Source organism: Mustela nigripes, chromosome 2 (genome assembly GCF_022355385.1).
Source record: "Mustela nigripes isolate SB6536 chromosome 2, MUSNIG.SB6536, whole genome shotgun sequence".
In the NCBI taxonomy this organism is placed as follows: domain Eukaryota; kingdom Metazoa; phylum Chordata; class Mammalia; order Carnivora; family Mustelidae; genus Mustela; species Mustela nigripes.
In genome coordinates, this window is record NC_081558.1 from 72,374,532 (window position 1) to 72,397,312 (window position 22,781).

At 35.0% G+C, this 22,781-nt stretch overlaps 1 protein-coding gene across 1 annotated transcript in view; it reads right to left on the reverse strand.

The window, feature by feature from the left end:
- The window catches only part of STT3B (STT3 oligosaccharyltransferase complex catalytic subunit B), a 96,758-nt gene that overhangs the window by 49,531 nt on the left and 24,446 nt on the right, over positions 1-22,781 (reverse strand). Inside the window, exons 2-3 of the mRNA XM_059390785.1 lie at positions 4,913-5,021; positions 1,303-1,590 (exon numbers count right to left, since the gene is read on the reverse strand). Of these exons, the coding sequence (XP_059246768.1) occupies positions 1,303-1,590; positions 4,913-5,021 (397 nt within the window). The remainder of the gene's footprint in view (positions 1-1,302; positions 1,591-4,912; positions 5,022-22,781) is intronic.

Genomic DNA, 22,781 nt, shown 5'->3' on the forward strand with positions numbered 1-22,781 from the left:
ACATACTATTAGAAATGAAAGAAGTAATATTACTACAGATCCCATGGACAGTTTATTAAAAGGATAATAAGGCAACACTAGGAACCTTATGTCCACAAATCTGATAACCTAAATGAAATGGACCAAATCCTTTTAAGACAAAATCTTCCAAAACTCAGACGAGACAATCTAAACAAACCTATATCTATTAAATAAATTTACCCCATAATTAATAATAACCTTCCAAAACAGAAAGCACTAGGCCAAGATGGGTTCACTGGTGAATTCTACCAAACATTTAAGGAAGAAATTATACCAATTCTCTATAATCTTTCAGAAAACAGAAGTGAATACTTTCCTAATTCATTCTATGAGACCAGTATTACCCTAATATCAAAACCAGGCAAAGGCACTGTAAAAGAACTACAGACCAATATATATTATGAACATAAATGTAAAAATCCTCAACAAAATAAAAGCAAATTAAATCCAGCAATGTATTATAAAAATTAGGTCATGACCAAGTGAGATTTATCTCTGGTATGAAAAGCGAGTTTAACATCTGAAAATTAATTAATGTATCACATTTAAAAAAGGGGGGGGATTACCAATAAATACAGAAAAAACACTTGACACAATCCATCCACTCCTGATAAAATCTATCAACAAGCTAATAATAGAATGGAGCTTTCTCAAGTTGATAAATATCTACCAAAAATCTACAGCTAACATCATACTGAATGTTGAGAGCCTCAAAGCATTCTCACTAAGATCAAGAACAAAGCAAGGACGTCCCCTCTCACCATTCCTTTTGAACATCATGCTGGAAGCACTAGCTAATAATACAAAAAGACAATAAAAGGTATATAGATTGGGAAGAAATAACTTGGCAACAGGAAAATGATGCTAGTTTTGAAAAAGAACTCAAAATCCCAAGCCATTAAATCACATTTCAACTTTCCTAAGTATTTTTGACCCTTTTCCCCACTCAAAAAGAAACAAACAAAATCGCTAGGTGGCTTTTTGATAGCCTCATTTTTGGAGTTATGGCATATAAAGTCAGGACACATTATCATCATCTATGAAACAGGTATAACAGAATTGTTGTAAATGGATCATATACACATGGGCAGCAGGGAGAGGGAGAGTGTGCACAGGAGCAGTACATGATATTTTATAATTTTATTCATTATTAAGTTTACTATGAACAGTAACAGATCCCTGTATGGGAACTATAATTGATAAAGGAAAAATATATACAACCTACAGCATCTCCATACAAAGTTCATGAATATTAAATGGAAGTAAAACATTGTAACTTACCCACAAGTAGTATGTGAACTGAAGTGCAAAAATAGCAATGCCTTCATTATCAAAGGAGCCAGCTACTGACCGAGAAATATAACCTGGTACAATAGCAATAAAACAAGCAGCTAAAAGTCCTGCTCCTTGGTTCCAAAGTTCTCTGGTAAGCAGGAAAGTAGATATAGATGTAAGGCCGCTAAAAGTCGGTGCAAGGAACACACATACATCTCTTATATGAACAGTTATGTTCAATGTATTTAAAATCCAATGTATAAGGCCAGCTGTTATCATCAACCCTGGGTAAACCTAGGAAGATAAAAATGGAAAATTTAATTACATATAAAATAAGGTAGCTCAAAACACTAACATGAGTTCTTTTATTTTTTCACTTTTTTTTTTTTTTACAGTAAAAAGTTTGAGGATAAGGTCTCAAAACAGTTTGCCTTCTTCACCACACTCCTAAACTACAAAATTAAACCTTCTTTTATATTGGATACAAAGAAAAAGCTCATATATGAAGCAATAGATATTTAAATAAAAGAAGATCAGACAGAATGCATCATTAAAAATGAAAATGTTTAGAAATGGAAAACTGTAGGCAAGTTTCTTGTTAATTCTACGAACTCTTTTGTCACTATAGAACAGGGTCTTCGTCTAACTTGCTCTTAAGTTTGGGGTTTTAACATTTTTTTGCCCAAACTTTTATATATGTAAGGGAATGAGAAAAAAAAAAGATAAGTATGTGCAATATTACATATGTATCTTCCTTCCTTTCAAAACCAAGATTTGGGATGTAAACAACTCTAGCTAGGAAGAAAAAACCTAGTCAGCTGATGAATTCAAAGAAATATTTTAGGCCTCTTGGAAGGTTGAATATTTTTATACCACTGAAGGTACTTAAGGATGGAAGAGAATAATAATAAAATAGAAGAGGCCAGTTAACAGTTACACTCCTTATCCTCATCCTAAAAGAGGAAGAAGAAACATTAGGAGGATTCAGAGAAAAACAAGTAGGATATTAGTTTTGAGCTATTCACAGGTGATTAAAATGTGTAATTACATTTCCATCCTTATCTAAATCCTAAAAGATTCTTTCCTTTCTCCATCACAGAACTACAAAAAAAGTTATAAATTTCCTTTCCCAGCTATACTATTTAAGACTACAAACTCCCTATGGTCTTTAGACCTTTCCCTTGCTTTTTCTCCTTCATTCTTAACACTATTTCACATACTTTTTATGTCACTTAACCACTCCAGGCCGGATACACACCTTAGGGACTGGAGGTTGGTAGGGTTACTGTTCAATACAGGGATCAGAGAAAATGCCTAATTCCCAGCACAAATCCAGGGCCTGTTTATGAAACTAGACAGACTATAACCATCCACAAGGAAAGTAGTAAGAAACTTTATGCCTTACTTCCAAAGCTTTGAATAGAAACAAAATGAGAAAAACTCATTCAATACATTTGTGAACATGGGCTCCACATTTATAACAACTTCAGGTGTGAGAAACTTCAAGTTAAGAAATAATAACCTCTGAAAACTGTCCAAGAACCAGTAAAACCCCTATGGGCTCTAGTGAAAGCAAATGAGAAAGATTTTTATAGAAGTGGTCGTAAATACTAGGACACCAGGAGTCTCAGAAAACAAACCCCCAGTAAGGAAGAATTCAAAATAAAAAGTTATAAACACCAGAAATAAATTATAGTCATCAAATATTACAATCAGGTACATAACAAGGTGAGCACAATGAAGTGCAGATAATAGCTATCTACCACAATGTCTCTTATCACTCAATACCTTTCTAATTTGCCCTGGAGACCATGACTCCTCTCCTTGTTTCTGTATCTCTGTTTACATCAAGGATAAGAAAATGCCCCCAGATTAGAAACAACATTTTACTATCATGGAGAACATATTCTTTCCAGAGGGGAACATTTATAAAATGTGGCTATATGCTACACCCCAATCAAGTCTCAATAAATTTCAAATTCAAGCCAAGTCTCAATAAATTTCTAAGGACTGAAACTACAGAATTTGTTCTCTAACCATAAGTATAAAGCAAAAAAAGAGAACTAGGAAGTCCTCCTATGTTTAAAAGTTAAACACAATTCTAAATAATCCATGAAGCAGCAGGAATGATAATGGAAATTGAAATAAATTTCAATTTGAATGAAAATAAAAGTACTAGGATATGGAGGCGCTTGGGTGGCTCAGTGGGTTAAAGCCTCTCTGCTTTCAGCTCAGGTCATGATCTCAGGGTCCTGGGTTCAAACCACATCCGGCTCTCTCCACGGGGAGCCTGCTTCCACCTCTCTCTGCCTGCCTCTCTGCCTACTTGTGATCTCTGTCAAATAAATAAATAAAAATCTTTTAAAAAAAAAAGTATTACATATCAAAACTTAGGCATTATAAATGTAGCTAAAATAGGGATTAGTGGGAAATTTATAGCTTTAAAATAAATAGATTAATAACAAAGAACAGTTATTGAGCACACTATATTAAGAAGTCAGAAAAACATCAAAATAAACTCAAGAAAATGGAAGGAAGGAAATAAATTGAAATTAATATAGTAAAAGACAAACACATAATAAAGATAATCAATAAAGTCAGTTTCTTTGGTTTAGAGATCTAATAAAATTGATAAACCTTTGACAAAGTATCAAGAAAAAAATAAGACTAAACACGTATTTCCCCAAAGATATCTTGTACTTTCTTGGGGCTCTGGGTGGCTCAGTGGGTTAAGCCTCTGCCTTCAGCTCAGGTCATGATCTCAGGGTCCTGGGATCGGGCTCTCTGCTCAGCAGGGAGCCTGCTTCCCTCTCTCTCTGCCTGCCTCTCCGCCTACTTGTGATCTCTCTCTCTGTCAAATAAATAAATAAAATCTTTAAAAAAAGAAAAAAGATATCTTGTACTTTCTCTTCAACATTCTCCTTACATTCCAGATCATAAAAATATTTCCCTTATGTCATATTGTGAATATAATAGCTCCCCATGAGTTATGATCAGTACTCAATTACCTAAAGTAACTTAGGGCAGCTTTAGAACCTAAAATTTAAAAATTATCTGGGGGTGCCCAGGTGGCTAAGTCAATTAAATGTCTGACTCCTGACTTCCTCTCAGGTCACGGTCTCAGGGCTGTGACACCGAGCCAGGCTTTGGACTCTGCACTGGGCATGGAGCCTGCTTAAAATTCTCTCTCCCCCTTTTTGTCTATCCCCTCTACTCCCTCCAAAATAAATAAATAAAATTATCTTCTAAATGTCTACTTTCTTCCAGAAAGTATTGTTTTCAATGAAGTTGCTACTGAACAAAACAAAACCACAAATAACCCTGAGATGTACTGTGATAAGAAATGTCTCCTCCCAGACTCCACTTGCCAAAAATAATAGGTAGTGTGAGATAACCCAAACAAGTGCAGGGAAAGGGGTGGGGGAGAAGAAGGGAGTGTCAAGAAGAGATTTAGTATATTAAATACTAAACAGCCCCAGAAAATTGAATTAGTTAACTCTACAAAGGTTTCAAGAATCTCCATCACCTTAGCAACTTATAATTTACTCAAATAACTATAAAACTTATGATTAACATAACTGTGATGAGTAACATAAATAACTGCAGATATACTTACAGTACCACCTACTATTCTTCCTAGTGGATACCATGCTCTTTCATCAAACCAATTTAAAAATTCATAGAACCCATGAGATGCAAGATGATGTGTTGATCTATAGTTAAACCTAGAGGAAAGAGGAAAAAAGGAAATGTTATGAAAGTTTGCACACTAGAAAGAAATAGTCCTATCTTTCTATTATAAACGTAAATATCTTTATATTTAATCTAAGGCTACATACATATTTCTTTCATAGAAATTGACATTATTCTCCAAGGATTAGGCTTATACAACTTATATAAAACCAAAAACAAAGACCTCCCCCTCAAAAAAGCCATGCCAACAAAATTAATAATGCTCGAATTAACATTTGGTCATTGTTTAAAGTACAAGTGGTGGTAAACAGTTATGCATTTGAACAAAAAAAGGTGAGGGTACACAATTCACCACATAGTCCAAGTCAATGATTCTCAAAAGATTAAGAACCACTAAGAGAAGACATTATCAAAATGAAAGGAGCACACTTGACGTGATTGCCTCCAATCCTACAACCCTAAAAATTATAGGAATAAAGAATAAATTATAATAGCACTAGAACCATAAGATGTGTAAAATGAAGTATAAATGAACTATAAGAGCAATGCAAAACAAGAATATGACCTTCAGGAATGAGAAATTTAGTCAATGGAAGACAAAATACAAATGAGAAGAAACACAGCATTTTTAGATAAATTTCATCAAATACAAAAATAAGCACACCCACTGGAGAAAAGTAAGCAACATGAAAGCTATGCATCAAAACAAATGGAAGAATACCATAGGAAGCAGAAACAGGACTATCTGCAGAGACTAAGACAAGCCACAGCTGACTGAAAGGATGTAGTAACTGTAAATATATACACACTCAACATCAGAGCACTTAAATATATTAAGCAAATGTAGCAGATCCAAAAGCAGAAACAGACAGCCATGCAATAAATATTGGGGGACTTCGATACTTACTTTCAATACTGGATAGAACATACAAAGAGAGATAAGGCAATACTGGACTTGAACCACACTTCAAACCAAATGGATCTAACAGATTAATACAGAACATTACATCTGACAGAGGCAGAACACATATTATTCTTAGGCATGCACAGAATTTTCTCCAGAATATGTTAGGTCACAAAACAAATCTTAACAAATATAAGATGACTGAAATTATATCAACTATTTTTTCCAGCCACCATAGTAACACTCTAGAAATTTTAAAAAAAAAGTGGAAAATTCACATATGTGTGGAAATTGAAAATATTGTCCTGAACAATCAACAGGTCAAAGGAGAAATAAAAGGGACAATAAAAAAAGTCTTGAGAAACAGAGTAACATTGCAACATAGCAAAACTTACAGAATGCATCAAAAGCAGATTTAAGAGGAAAGTTTAGAGTAATAAACATCTACATTAAAAAAAAAATCTCAAATAACCTAATTTTACACCTCAAGGAACTAGAAAAAGAATAAATTATGCCCAAAGTTAGCAGAAGAAAGGAAATAAAAAGATCAGAGCAACGATAAATGAAATAAAATCTAGAAACACAAAAGAAAGGTCAGCCAAACTAAGAACTGGTGTTTTTGAAGATAGGCAAAACTCACAAACCTTTGGCTAGACTAAAAGAGAGAAGACTCAGATAAATACAATCAGAAATGAAAGGTGAGATATTATAACTGATACCACAGAAATACAAAGGATCATTAGAGACTACTATGTATTCATATATTATTGGTATTATATACCAACAGAGTGGACAACCTAGAAGAAATGAATAATTAAAAACATAAAGCCTACATCAAGACTGAACCAGTAAGAAATAAAAAATCGGAACAGACCAATAACAAGGAGACTGAATCAGTAATCAGAAGCCTCCCCCAAAGAAAATCCCAACAAGATGGCTTTAATGGCAAATTCTACCAAACATTCAAAGAATGCTAATCCTTCTCAAACTCTTCCAAAAAATCAAAGAGACAACACTTCCAAACTCACTTCCTGAGACCAGATCTGTCCTATCAAAGCCAGATGAGGGCACGACAGGATACAAGATTACAGGCCAATGTCCCTGATGAACATACATGAAAAAAATCAAGAAAATACTAGCAAACCAAATTCAATAGCACACTCTTCTATACATCATGATCATACAGCATCATCAACAGGTATATATATCCCTGGGAGTCAAGAACAGTTCAATGTATGGTGATCAATGTGATAGACCATATTAACAAAAATGAAGGAAAAAAAATCACATGATCATTTCAATAAATGCAGAAAAGGCATTTGGCAAAATTCAACCTCCTTTCACAACAAAAACTCTCAACAAATTGGGTGCAGAAGGAAGGTACCTCAGCAAAATAAAGGTCGTATCTGACAAGTCCATAGCTAAACAACCTACTTGAAAATTTAAAAGATTTTCCTCTAAGATCAGGAGCAAGACAAAGGAAAGCACTCTTACAGTACTATTCAACACAAAGCTAAAGTTCTAGCCAAGCAATCTGGCAAGAAAAAGAAATAAAAGGCATCCAAATTGGGAAAGAAGAAGCAAAACAGTTTGCAGAAGACACAATCTTATATAGAGAAAAACCCAGACTCTACCAAATAACTGTCAGAACTAATAAAAAGAATCAGTAAAGATGCAGGTTAAAAAAATCATCATTCAAAACTCAGTTGCATTTCTGCGCATTAACTGTGAAATATCTCAACGAGAAAGTAAGGAAACAACCCCATTTGCAATAGCATTAAAGTCAATATACTACTTAGGAATAAATTTAACCCAAGTGGAAGATCTGTTCACTGAAAACTATAAAATGAAAGACACAAGTAAATGGAAAGATACTCCATGTTCTTGGATTGAACCAGTATTATCGTTAAAATGTTCACAGTATCCAAAGCAATCTACAAATTTGATGCAATTCCTATAAAAATCAAAACATTTTTCACAGAAAAAAAATTCAAAAATGTTTATGAAACCACAAAAGGCTTTAACTATCCAAAGCAGTCTTGATAAAGAAGAAGGTGGTATCACAAAGGTGGAGGAATCATTCTTCCTGACTTCAAACTCTATTACAAAGCAATAGTAATCAAGACAGTATGGTACTGGCATTAAAAAGAAAGAAAGAAACAACCAACCAGAGTAACAGGACCAAGAAATAAACCCACATACATGGAGTCAACTAATCTTTGACAAGGGTACCAAGAACAAATAATGGGGAAAGAATAGTCTCTTCAATAACGGTGTTGGGAAAACCTAGATATTATATGTAAAAGAATAAAAGTGGACCCTTACCTTACATCACATACAAAAATTAAATCAAAATGCATTACAGACTTACAGGTAACACCTGAAACCATAAAACTCTAAAACAAACAAACCAAAAAAACAGAAAAAAAGTTCCTGAACACTGCCTTTGGCAATGATTTGTTGGGGGGGGGGGGGACCAAAAAAAAAAAAAAAAAAAAAAAAAAAAAAAAAACAAAACCCAACAAAAAAGTTTGTGAAAAAAAAAAAAAAAAAAAAAAAAAGAAACAATATGAAAAGGCAAACTATGGAATAAAAAAAAATTTTTTTTTGCAAACCTTATCTCTTTTTTTAAATAATTTTTAAAATAAACATAAAATGTATCATTAGCCCCAGGGGTACAGGTGTGTGATTTGCCAGGTTTACACACTTCACAACACTAACCATAGCACATATCCTCCCCAATGTCCATAACCCCACCACTCTCTCCCTACTCTCCCCCACTCTCTCCCTACTCCCTTGAGCAACCCTCAGTTTGTTTTGTGAGATTAAGAGTCTCTTATGTGCAAACCATATGTCTAATAAGAGGTTAATTTCTAAAATATATAAGGAACCCAAGCCACTCAGTAACAACAAAAACTTCCTCAAATCAAAAACAAATCTGATTTAATAATGGAGCTGAAGAGACATTTCTCCAAAGATATAAATATGGTCAACAGACATAATGAAAAGGTGCTTGACATCACTATCTACCTGGAAAATGTAAACCAAAGCCACAATGAGATACATCTCACACCTCTTAGTATGGCTATCATCAAAAAGATAAGAGGTAACAAATGTCAAGGGTTTGAGAAAAGGAAACCTTGTACAGGGATGGTGGGAATATAAATTGAGATGTCCATTATGGAAAACAGTATGGAAGCTCCTCAAAAAATTAAAATGGAACTACCAGCAACCCCATTTCTGGGTATAAATCCTGAAGAAAAAAATCAGTATCTGGAAGAGAAATCTGCACTCCCATGTTTACTGCAGTGTTCTTCATAATAGCAAAGATATGGCAACAACCTAAATGTCTGTCAATGGATGAATGGAAAAAAATGTAAATATATATAAGGGACTCTTATCTGCCACAAAGCAGAAAGAAATCTTGTCATTTGGTTTGTAACAACATCGATCAAACTGGAGGGTATTATGTTATGAAAAAATAAGCCAGACAGAGAAAGAGAAATACTATATGGTATCAATTATAAGTGGACTACTAAAAAGAAATGTTTAACTCAGCAGACGGTGGTTGCCAGGGGATGTGGGAATGGGACAACTGGGGAGATGATGGTCAAGAGGTACAAACTTTCAGTCATAACATGAACAAATTCTAAGGATTTAATGTATAATTTGGTGACTATAGTTAATAATACTATATTATATACTTGGAATTTGTTGAGTAGATCTTCAGGAACCTCATCTGAACAAAAGTAACGTGAGGCAATGCATGTGTTTATTAAATTGATTTCAGTAATTATTTCACAATATAGGTCTATCAAATCATTTTATACAACTTTGTCGATTAAATTTCAATAAAGCTGGAAAAAGTACTACGAAAAAAATTAATCCAGAAAGTTTTTCCATTTCTCTTAACTGGGAAAAAGAAACCGCATACACAACTCAATATATTTCAGAATGCTAAGGATAATTAGAAGTCTCTGGATTTTTAACCCACATCTCCAGTCCTCTTCCTGATTTCTGTACAGGTAGCCTCCTTTACCCAAGATTCTCTCATTAACTCTAACTCTCCCTCGATGTCAGTTATATCTGGGTCTCTTCAGTAATTATTACCAGCATGCCCAACAATTTACCAATCTTTCTCCCTGTCTACATCAGTTTTTTTGATTTGGTTTGGTTTTGTCTTTCAATGTCACCAAGGCATCTCAAACTTAATATCCAACTACATTCATGATCAGACCCCTCCAAACATACATAATATATATATGTGTGTATATATGTATATATACACACATACATATATATATACACACTCTGCTTTCAGGGTGTTCTATCATCTAAGTTGAAGACCAAAATCTAGATGTCATCCTTGATAGTTCCTTCCCTCTCACATCCTACAGACAAATCATAATCAAGTTGTCATTTTACTTCTGAAATATCTCTGAAATTTATCCACTATAACTGATAACACAAAAATACAAAGATCCTAAGAGACTACTATGAACAATTATATACCAACAAACTGGACAATCTGTCCATTCTTTTTTTTTTTTTTTTAAGATTTTATTTATTTGACAGAGAGAGATCACAAGTAGGCAGAGAGGCAGGAGAGAGAGAGGAGGAAGCAGGCTCCCTGCTGAGTAGAGAGCCCAATGTGGGACTCGATCCCAGGACCCTGAGATCATGACCCGAAGCCGAAGGCAGCGGCTTAACCCACTGAGCCACCCAGGCGGCCCCTGTCCACTCTTTCTATTCTGACACTAGCACTCTAACTCTAATTCAAGTTATCATCTTAAATAGACTATAGTGGTAGCCTCCAACTCATCTCCCTAGATCCATTTTGCCTATCTCCTAAATTTCCAATCTGTATAACAGCTCAACAAAGAACATCTTTTCAAAATACAAACGTGATCATACTGCAACCTTCTGCTAAACTATTCAAAGGCTTCCCCTCATAAGTTAAAAAAAATTTTTTTTAAGGGAAGGAATCTCTATTTCTTAACATAAAGCCACACACACTCTAGCTTTTATACAACACTCCAGTCTAATTTCATACCTTGCTATCTCCCTACTTCTCATATACAGTAGCTCCTCCCTTATCTGTGAGGGGTATACTCCAAGACCCCCAGTGAATGTCTGAAACTGCAGAGAGTACAAATCCCTATATATACTATATTTTCTCATATACATACCTATGATGATAAAGTTTAACTTATAAATTAGGCACAGTTAGAGATTAACAATAATAAAATAGAATTATAACAATATACTCTAATAAAAGTAAAATGAATGTGGTCTGTCAAAATATCTTATTGTATGGAACTCATCCTTCTTAAAATGATGTGAGATGATAAACTGATGTGAGGAGATAAAGTGAAGTGAATAGCATTAGGCTACTGTTAACTTTCTGACAGGAGGATCATCTATAGTTGACCACAGTTAACTGAAAACACAGAAAGTGAAATCACAGATAAAGTGGGGGACTGCTGTACCCATCAGTTCTCCATACTCACTTTGTTCCTTCCTAGGATCTTCAAACTATTAATTCCCTCTCCCTGGATCACTAGTATCTCCCTCTTCTTAGCTTAAATAACTCGTCCTTCAAACTTCAGCACATTTCTAGGGATGCTGTTCTGAAATGGTTCAGTGTACTTCCTAGCACTTGCCACAGATCTATTTTCACATTAGTTCACTTAATATTTACCTTACTAGATAAATACTCCCATTAGGATACCACTACGTCTCCAACATCTGGTACAGCATGTAACACACAGTAGCCTCAAAAATGTTAAAAGAATAACTGATTTCATAAATGTTTTTCAGTGGGGGTGAGATACAATCAAGCTATCTTGATAGGTACCTAAAGCCAATTTTAAATGGTATCCCCAAATTAAAGACAAAGACAGATTTAACTCTATACTTGCTGAGACCCAAGCCTGAAGGCATAATTAAAAAGTTAGAACAAATAAGAATGCTCATTAAGATTCTATTGAAAACCTAGTCAAGATACTTAAAAATAAACATAAACATAAGTAGAATGTGTTTAGTCCCGTTTTATCCCCAGGATCAAGTTACTCCTGGTATGTAAGATTCCCAGAACTCCCTTATGGATTCTTACATACACATTCTCTTTGATTTTCAGTTAACTTTCTCCTGCCTGAATTGTCATTTGTTTTTCTATCCATTTTCTGACTCAATTTCCAACCCATCACTACGAAAGTTCTTCTGCATGCCCTTGTAGCTTTCATCTCTTACCTCCTGGAAGTGAAACAACAGGACTATAACAGGCAGTACACTCATTTCACAGGGCACGTTCAGTGTTAGTCACTATTCTTTTTAGATCCATAATATTGTACCCCATTTTCATCCTTCCCCCTACACAACACACCACTCAACTAATCTAAGCCCTGTGTGACAGCTAAATTAACTATGACTATAGGAATAAATAAATAAAAAGGGGGCACTCTATCCGAGAGTTCTTGCTGCTGAGTAATATTACCAACACAGGATTACCAAACTTAATTATTGCCAACAATGGTAACAATGTTTGACATTTCCATGATAACTCCTGAGGTTCAATACTTTTTCATATATTTACTGGCCATTAAAATTCCTCTTGGGTAAAGTGTATGTTGAAATGCTTTGCACATTTTTTTCCTAGGTGATTTGGATAAATTTTTCATAAGCTGTAATCTTTCATTCTGTGGTTTCTCTTTTCACTTGCAATGGTATTTAAAAGAACAGAAATTCCTGACATAAACCTAATTTACCAACTTTCTGCTATAGGGTTAGTGATTTCCTCCTGGTTAAAAATAAAGTCTTTTCCTACCCCAAAGTCATAAGGATACTGTTTTATTTTCTTTATGTCAACTTACAGTTTCAACTTACTTGACCTGGAACGGGTTATTTTACATGGTGTGATATAGGAATTCAATTTTATTTTTATTTTCTCCTTATAAAAAATCATTCCACCATCATTTATTAAAACAACTACCTTGGGGCGCCTGGGTAGCCTAGTGGGTTAAAGCCTCTGCCTTCAGCTTTGGCTCAGATCATGATCCCAGTATCCTGGGATGGAGGCCCCGCATCGGGCTCTCTGCTTGGCAGGAAGCCTGCTTCCCTTCCTCTCTCTGCCTGCCTCTCTGCCTACTTGTGGTCTCTGTCTGTCAAATAAACGAATAAAATCTTTAAAAAACAAAAACTATCTTTTCTCCATTGCTCTACAATCCCACCCCCATAGTATATTAAAGGTTCATATTGTGCAGATCTGTTTCTAGACTCTATTTTGTTAAAGTGGTCTTTATGTCTATCCTTGCATCAATATACGTAACCTTCATTACTGAAGCTTTAAATTGTTTTCTTGATACCTGGTAGAACATTTCTTAACTGTGGTTTTATTTTGACCTTTTGCCTTTCTATATGAATTTTAAAATAAGCCTGTCAATTCGACCAAAAAAAAAAAAAAAAAAAAAAAAAGTGAGGTTTGGGCTGAAAGTCCATTAACTCCACACAGCAGGTTGGGGAGAATTAACATCTTTACAATACTCACTCTTCAAACCTATAGTTTATCTCCTTCATTTAAATCTTCTTTAATGTCTCTCCAGAAAATGTACAACCTAACCTTAGATGTCTTGTACATCTTTGCTTAGATTTATTCCTATCTTTAATGGTATCTTCACTTAATTTTTAAAAATTCTGTTTGACATTGACAGGAAATCTCTTGATATTTTTACATTGATTTTATAACCAGAAACCTTGGAAATGCTTATTAATTCTAATAATTTATCACTCGATTCCTTCAGACTCTAAATTTGAAAATCAATAAACTTCCCTGTGACTGTTAAAAAGATGTGTCAAAGACTACTTGGCAAACTTCAGGTTTTGAAAGCCCTGTTCTAAGAAGTAATAGTTTGTTCCATTTTGTTCTACCCAATTTATCAGCCCTTACAACTAACAATCTTCTCAGTTAGCAGAAAAATAGAATTTTACTTTCATTCAAAGTAAACAAAGTAATTAGAAATAGTTAAGACATACAGTATGAAATTCCAAAATGGAATAAGCTACTGCACTTCAAACTTCTGTGTTGTTTGAAATTGTCCATGGTATTGTATGTATATACATATAGTTTACATATACACATATATATTTAATTGTAATAAAATTACATACAAACAGACACATTATTTACATAATTATACACACAAGGAATACAATACATATATATGTATTTAAAAAAACACAGGTATGTGGCTTCCAGAAGCAAGTTCTTTATCCCTATTTTCTTACTTTTCATTGTTTCCTATGGATATAGGGAAAGGCAATAATAAAATACAGTCTCTGAATACATAATATACACAATACATATATATATGTAAACTTTGTCATGGAAAGTATCACACACACAATCTCATATATCCAAATTCTAGTTCTCCCCAAGTAAAACTAGGTAAACAGACAGAAAAATGATGTATTAAAGGTTAGAAATCACCAAAATAAAATGGAAATAAAAGAAACACAAGTGCTAAAATAACATCTATCTTAAAATAGTCTCAGAAAACTATCGTATTTTACATGTATCTCTTCCTTTATTTATACTGTCAAGTAACTTTCAGTATTTTAACTTCAATAAAATAATTCGTTTTGAAACAAGTATGACAAAAATGGTAACTATTAAGTACAGATGGTAGCTACATGAGATTCACTATGGTTCTACTTTTAGGTTTATGCAACATTTTCATGAGTTCTTGCAAAAATAAAAAATGCCTCTCCCAAATTTTCTCAACCCAATCTCTAGAACCAATTTTCAATTCCAATAATGTATGGAAACATGACTTTATAAAGACAGACAAAATAATTTTCATATGGATATTTTTACTTTCTGAAAGGAGCATATTGATAATTCTACTAGTTCCCAGTAATAAGCAAACTGATGGTTTAAAGATGTAGGAAAAGGGGAGCCTGGGTGGCCCAGTGGGTTAAGCCTCTGCCTTCCACTCAGGTCATAATCCTGGGATTGAGCCAGGAGCCCTGCATGGGGCTCTCCTATACTCTTAATATTAAAGGTTAAAAAAAAATTATGCCTCAGTCCTAAAATTAACCTATAGCTTTTCTACCTTTGAGAAGAAACCTCTGAGGGGGAGTGGGGGAGGAGGGGAAGAAGAAGAAGAAGAAGAAGAAATAACAGAAATCTCTGAGGTGGGCAAGGGTTTTGTATGTTTAATTAGCATTTCCACTTATCTACAAAAATATGGCAGTGTATCACAAAAAAACACTAACATAACTGGAAAATGCCTAAGAATAAATTAAGAACAGTATATTGTTATCCTTAATGTTATGGCCAAACCCAAGGCACCTAATACTTACTCCCTGTGACTAGCTTTTGAAACATATGTGTAGAATTTGAACTGGAAAAGCTAAGAAAAATAAAAGCTCCTCTTAAGAAGGAAGTAAAAGACAAAGTTCTAGCCCAAAGACAGGCACTAAAGGTAGCACTGAAAGTAAAACGCAGCACTGAAAGTAAAACACAAGTTTTCCAAGGGCCAGTTCGGCCATTCTTTTCCCTAAACCATGTTCCTTTTCTAAAACTATCTACCAAATAAATGCATACAAATAATTAAATCTTTAACTAAAGTTTGCTATTTGACATTTCTGGGGAAAGGGGGTGAGGGCAGGCGATGTTGCTCTTTCATAACACTTGCATTAAAATGATGGTGGTCTCCAATAAGTGCCTGCTATAATAATTCCTACCTTTTTCCTACAAATACAAGACTGATACTGTTTTAGAAAACATAGTGAAACTGTCAGAAATCTAGAAATCAGGATTATAAAATAGATTCAAAGTACAAGTTACCAGTCTAAATACAGAGGCGATGAGAGACAAAGATGTTCCACCTCCCAAAAGTGTTCAGTCCACAAATCTAATTTTCTTAAGACAACACAAGTCTAGTTTAGCTCAGCCTTTACAAATAAAATCTAAGAAACAGAAGAACCAATTAGAAACAGAAAGGAGGAAAGAAAGGAGAGGAAAGCAGCTTTGATCAGTGACAGTGCTAAAGAACAACAAATCCAAGTAGCAAATGAGGGAGGGAAAGGAGGAAAGACAGGGCAAAAGGAGAGTGATGTGGTGGAGTACTATACCAAGTATTATCACATGTCAACGCAGTCCCCTGAAGACAGAAGCCTTGAATCACCCTAGCGGTGATTTTTTTTTTTTTTTTTAATTTGCTTGGAGATAAGAAACCAGATTAACTAAACTTAAGTTTCTATCAAAAATAAGGATACATGGACTCCAAGTGAGGGCTCAGGGCTGTCCTCTATGGATAGATAACACATCTCAATTTGATGCCATGTGTTTCAAAACCTCCCCCAAACTCCTACCTAGAACAGCATGTGCCTGGAAAGGTGGCTACTCTATACTGGGCATTAGTATGGTTTTCATTTTTGAAAGATGAATTTTTCTTTTTCTTCCTTCCTTTCCTTTTTTTTTTTAAATTCTTGAGCAACAATATACACCAGGTTTCTGCTAGGCACTAGGAACAGAGCACTAAAAAAGACAGGCAAAGTCACAGCTGTCCTGGAATTTAAGTGCAACAAACACAAACCAGGTAATTATAGACTGAAACAAGAGCTTTGGAAGAAACTAAAGGGATGAAATAGAAGAGTAAAACAGGAAGAAGAGAAAGAGGAAGGAAGGAGTGGAGACTTTTTAAAGCAAGGGATAAGTAGAGTCATATAGTATTTGTGAGACTGTTAAGGATGGGAATAACTGGCCATTTCAAAAGGGGAAAAATTAAAAAGAAACACACCCACACACACGCACAAAGTCTAGATAAAGAAAAGAAAATCATTGCCAGAAAACGTTATTAAGTACTGCTTGGCTGATAATAACCATCATCATCATCTTATCACCATCACACACAATCTATAAAATGCTTTTACCAAACCCTTCAACAAATTTGACTCTCACAAAGGAGATACAAAGCAAGTGGTCCCTATCTCTGCCTCAAATTTCCCTTCTTGGCACCTTTCTTATGCTTCATATGCATGGTTGACTTGATTTAACCACTATGTGTCTCCAGATAACCATACTCTTCTCAGAATGCTATAATTTTTTTTAAAAAAAGATTTTATTATTTATTTGAGAGCAAACAAATTGTTTTATGCAAACAAGCAGGGGGAAGAGCAGAGGTAGAGGGAGAGGAAAGGGTAAAGAATCTCAAGCAAGTCCAGGGCTTGATCCCAACTTAAGGCTTGATCCCAGGACCCTAAAACATGGCCTGAGCCGAAACCAAGGGTCAGATGCTTAATGGACTGAACCACCTATGAGCCCTAGTATGCAATATTTTCTAATCTTTACTTCCTCCAAAGTCTATTTCTCATCTTAAAAAGTTAAATGTAAGCACGGGCACACATAATTTTCTAAAAGACTTGCAATCCCTTCTTCCTCTTCCACTATCAACACAGGCTCATTTTTTCCAATTCCTCCTCCCTTATAGGCAAGCTTGCCACATAAACGTTAAACAACTACTCTGGGACAATGTCTACTGATAACATGAAAATAATGTCTGCATATGCAATGTGTATCAAAAACAAATGAGAAAGGACAGGAAAATATTTTTTCTCACCGTTTTCTCCTTCGTGGTTTTAAAACTGTTTACAAGATATAAAACAGAGAACTAAGAATTCCTATTTGACCTAAACAGGCTGTTTCACTTTTATATACACATGGATCAAAAAGTTATTGGGTCGAAAGCGAAGTCTCAGTTCTCATGAGAAGAAAGAATGCAAGACAGACACAGGATAAGTTAGTTCTATTGTTTCTATTGCCCATTACTGCAACATCTCCCAAGAGGTAGACAGCTTCCATTATTATCACCATCCATCAATATTTTGAACTGAACAGACTACTTATGAGATTTAAAGTTTAAGAATTTGTTTTGAATTTCTTCCTCTTTCCCGTTATCAAGTATTTTCTAATTCCATAGGAATTTCAACTATGGTTGTTTCTCATTCTTTATTGAATTTAAAAATCTCACTTTACTCTTTACACCATTTTTCATTAAATCTTTAAACAATCTTGTTACTAACAAGTCAGAAAATTATTCATATGCCCACTCAGAAATAAAGTCTATAAAACAGCTTGTCTATGATAAGTCATTCTCCCTCCTTCCAAAGGAAAAAGAACACCAAAATTTTGTATAGGTGGCTAATTTGAAGCTCCCTTTGGCTTTCACTCTTACTGTAATATATTACTTTAATAATCTATCTAAAAACACAATCTCCACCCTAAGTGAAGCAATAGAAATTCACCTGCTCCATTACATATGTCCAATAATTAGCTATTTCAATTTGGCTCTTTCCTTCCTAGCATCAGTCTAGGTCTTCCCTAAGAGAAAAATACTTTTCCTATTTCTTCAGCTATTGCAGCAAAAACCGCAGTACAAAAACACAAAAAGAAAAAGCACTTTTATTTTATTTATTTATTTTATTTTTAAGGATGTTATTTATCTGACAGATCACAAGTAGACAGAGAGGCAGGCAGAGAGAGAAGGGGGAGCAGGCTCCCTGCTGAGCAGAGCAGGCGATGCAGGGCTCCATCCCAGAACCCTGGGATCATGACCTCAGCCAAAGGCAGAGGCTTTAACCCACTGAGCCACAAAGGCGCCCCAACATTGTTGTTGTTGTTGCTGTTTTCTAAAGATTTTATTTATTTATTTGACAGACAGAGATCACAAGTAGTCAGTGAGGCAGGCAGAGAAAGTAGGAAGCAGGCTCCCTGCTGAGCAGAAAGCCTGATGTGGGGCTCAATCCCAGGACCCCGGGATCCTGACCTGAGCCGAAGGCAGAGGCTGTAACCCACTGAGCCACCCAGGTGCCCCACCAGCACTGTCTTTTAAAGAAAGTACTGTTTTTACAGAAAAGGCCTATTTTACTAACTTTAGAATTCTACATTGTTTCCTAAAGAACATTATTTAACCACGATCAGCTTTATTAAAATGAGGGCGCCTGGGTGGCTCAGTGGGTTAAGCTGCTGCCTTCAGCTCAGGTCATGATCTCGGAGTCCTGGGATCGAGTCCCGCATCGGGCTCTCTGCTGAGCAGAGAGCCTGCTTCCCTCTCTCTCTCTCTGCCTGCCTCTCCATCTACTTGTGATTTCTCTCTGTCAAATAAATAAATAAAATCTTAAAAAAAAAAAAATGAGAAAATCTGTGCTACTATAGAAAAGGTTGGCTCTGTCCTAAGGAAGACCATCTGAATACCAAAATTTCAAATGAAACACAATTCACCAAAGCACTGCAAGATGTATATTGTAATTTCCACCCCTGAAGCTGACCTCTGCTCGTTTTTCTCTTCTCGTTTAATACTTACTTTTCTACTCTATCTCATGCTTTAGAATAATTTTTTTATTGCCCTCATAAATATCTTAAGATATATATTAGTCAGTACCAAAGATAAATTTGCTATGTTTGATCTTTATAGATTATGATCCAGTAAACGAACTTCTGAAATTGTCAGAAAGAATCATGGAGTTTCCTCAGTAACATATATTTCACTTGTTCTTTTTAGAGAAAACACAGTATTTCTACACTAACACTGTGAATTGTGCCTTCATTTGGAACCCTGGATTTTCACATACCAGGGCAACAACATATAGGACAGGTGAGTGATAGGCTTTCCTCTTATAAATGGGTGATGGATGACTACAATAAGATATGGGGGAAAAATCAGCATGATGCCTAAACTTCAGTATTAAGTACATAAAGAGCTAAGAGTCTGAAAATTCATTCTCTTACAAGTGGCACATGCCCTTCAATCTTTTGGATGAAAAAAACTGAGTGCCAGAGACAGATTTTCTTAGTCATGATGCTCCAAACTGTCCAAATGCTCAAAGTCAAAGCTTGGTCTTCACTGCTCTCTTTCCACTATCACCTCTCCTCTTTCCTTTGTCCATTTCCTGAACTTTGACTACAACATATGCTAAGTACACAATTCCTTTTTCTAAATTCTAAATCTGTATATTGAATAGCCTACTTGAGTAACAACTATGTAGACGTCTCCACAGATAGGATATTCAACATACCTAAACTGAACTCATCATTTACCCTGCCCTCTACTATTAAAGTAGTTCTTGGGGTGCATGAGTGGCTCAGTTGGTTGAACAGCTAACTCTTGATTTTGGCTGATGTCATGATCTCAGGGTAGTGAGATAGAGCCCTGCAGGGCTCTGAGCTGGGCTCTGAGCCTGCTTGAGATTCTCTCTCTCACTCTCTACCTCCCTTACTCTAAAAACATTATTATTTTTTTTAAAAGATGCTTTCTATCTTAGTTAAAATGTTAACCATTATCACTGGTATCTATTTGGGAATCATAAATACCTCACTCCCTATACCCAGCTCTTAAATTCCCCTCATTAAAGTTCTCTTCATATTTTATCTAGACTACTTCATTTTTCTTCTTACAGACTTCCTAGCTTCTGGTATTTCCTTCTGACCTTAGAATTCATCCCATCCACACAACAGAAAAATTTCTAAAATGATTATACCAATCCTTCAACTGTTTCCCAAAAATCTACAGGATAAAGTCCTAATGTTTTTAAGACTCCCTTCCCTATCCTTACCCTGAAATGGCTCCTCCCTACTTCTTTCTCACCTTATATATCTCAACTTTAGGTTTTTCACTAAATAAATACTATTCATGATTTTTCATGCTTCCATATCTGTGCACAAGCTGTTGTTACCTGAAGAGCAAATCCTCCTTTAGTATCTTCCCACACCTATCTTTTTTTTTTAATTTTTTTTTAAAGATTTTATTTATTTATTTGAGAGAGAGACAGTGAGAGAGAGCATGAGCGAGGAGAAGGTCAGAGAGAGAAGCAGACTCCCCATGTAGCTGGGAGCCCAATGCGGGACTCGATCCCGGAACTCCGGGATCATGACCTGAGCCGAAGGCAGTCGTCCAACCAACTGAGCCACCCAGGCATCCCCCACACCTATCTTTCAAGACCTAACTCAAGACACCACTTTCTAAGCTTTAACTATCCTTTTCAGATTAAGAACTGGCACTTCCCCCTTTAAACCTTGATCTTGCACTTTTCATTTTACCTTTTTCAAAACAACACACTAAACAGCATTAATTTACTATTAGTAGGTCCCAACCTAAGTAAATAATAACAACGAACAGTGAACACTTAATAAGTAATTATGAATTATACACTGTTCTAAGTACCTTCATTTGTATTAATTTAATCTTCATGACAACTTATTTAGAGTATTAATGTCATTCCCAATTCACAAATGAGAAGACAAATGAAGAGGTTAAGTAACTTGCTCACGGTCATTCAACTAATGAATAGCAAAGCTATTCACTTGATTTGATCTTTAGGCAAAGATAAATGAATTACTCTTCTTACCCCTAGCACCAAGCACAGTACCTCACATGTAATAAGTTCAACAGATGTTGTTAAACTGCCTCTGAACATTTTACATATGATCCAATTTTAAAACATTTTCTGCAAATGTCCTGAGTTAAGTAAGTTAGTGCTAATATGAAGTTATGAGTTGTATAAAATATTTTAACTCCCACTCTAAGGTAAATTATTCTTTCTATAAAAATATACTATTCAGGTATAAAAATAGTGTAACTGATTAAATTTTCATGTGTGAACACTCCGTATACTGGAGTCAATGCATTTGGGTCCCTTTTTATGTTCTGGCCTCTAAAGCCTTTCATCACTTGTAAAACTATTCAGTATTGTATGCAGAAATGAAAAACATCTGCTGCAACAAAAAGAATTTCTGTTCCACGTCGTTTTTTTTTCTTTTTTAGTTCCGATAAAGAATTTGACTTCCATAATTACCAATTTCAGCACTTGATCTGGCCCTATCCTAAGACTATCCATACCATGTTTCTCACTATATCCTAGAAATGGGGGCCTTATTTTGCCCCTTCAATGTGCCAAGGTGTTCCTGCTTGGAGGGATGCTCTTAATTCAGATCCTCACCGATAGCCAGTTCCTTTTGATTTTGATCTTAGCTTAAATATCACCTCAAAAAGGCCTCTTCACTTCCATATCTACAGTGGTAGTCATAAAGCCACATACCGGACACTAGCTACCATATTATTTTTTTTATAGCCTTTATCACAACTGAAATTATCTAGATCTTTGTTTCCATGTTTACTTGCCAGAAAATAAGTTCCACTACAACAGAGACCACTATATATATTCCTAATCCTTGGTACTGTGCCTGGCAGTTATCACACAATAAATATTTATTAAAAATGAGTTAAATGTTGAATGTACCACCAGTACTAAAAGCTTTTGCAATCAAAGCCTATAAATTTTTTTTTTTAAATCCTAAGATCTGAAAAACATCTTAATTTACCCTCTTCTTATTCCACGAAAATAATAAAGGTAACAAGAAAGATAAAGGACAAGAGAAGGGTAGATATAAAAATTCAAGACTACATAAAACACAAAAAAATGTAGGTCATAAGGGCCTATGAGTTTAAAAACTAAATCTAACTTCATTTCCCAGGAATCAAAGCCAAATAGGAGGGAGCACCAGGCTGGCTCAGACGGTAAAATCATGTGACTCTTCATCTCAGGGTCATGAGTTCAAGCTCCACGTTGGATGTAGAGCTTACTTTAAAACAAACAAACAAACAAAAAAACCATGCTCTTTAGCTACAATACTAAAATCTATTTGTTAAACTAAAATAGAATACAGATATCAAAATGCAGCAACTCTTAACATGAATTTTCTGAATTTTTGCAATATGCTATTATATCTTTTTACAGGTTTTTATAGCTAGGTACCACCTCAAGGATAAAAGCAACACGATCAGAAATAGGAGTCAGGACAGAATAAGTTATCAGATGACAGATAAGATAT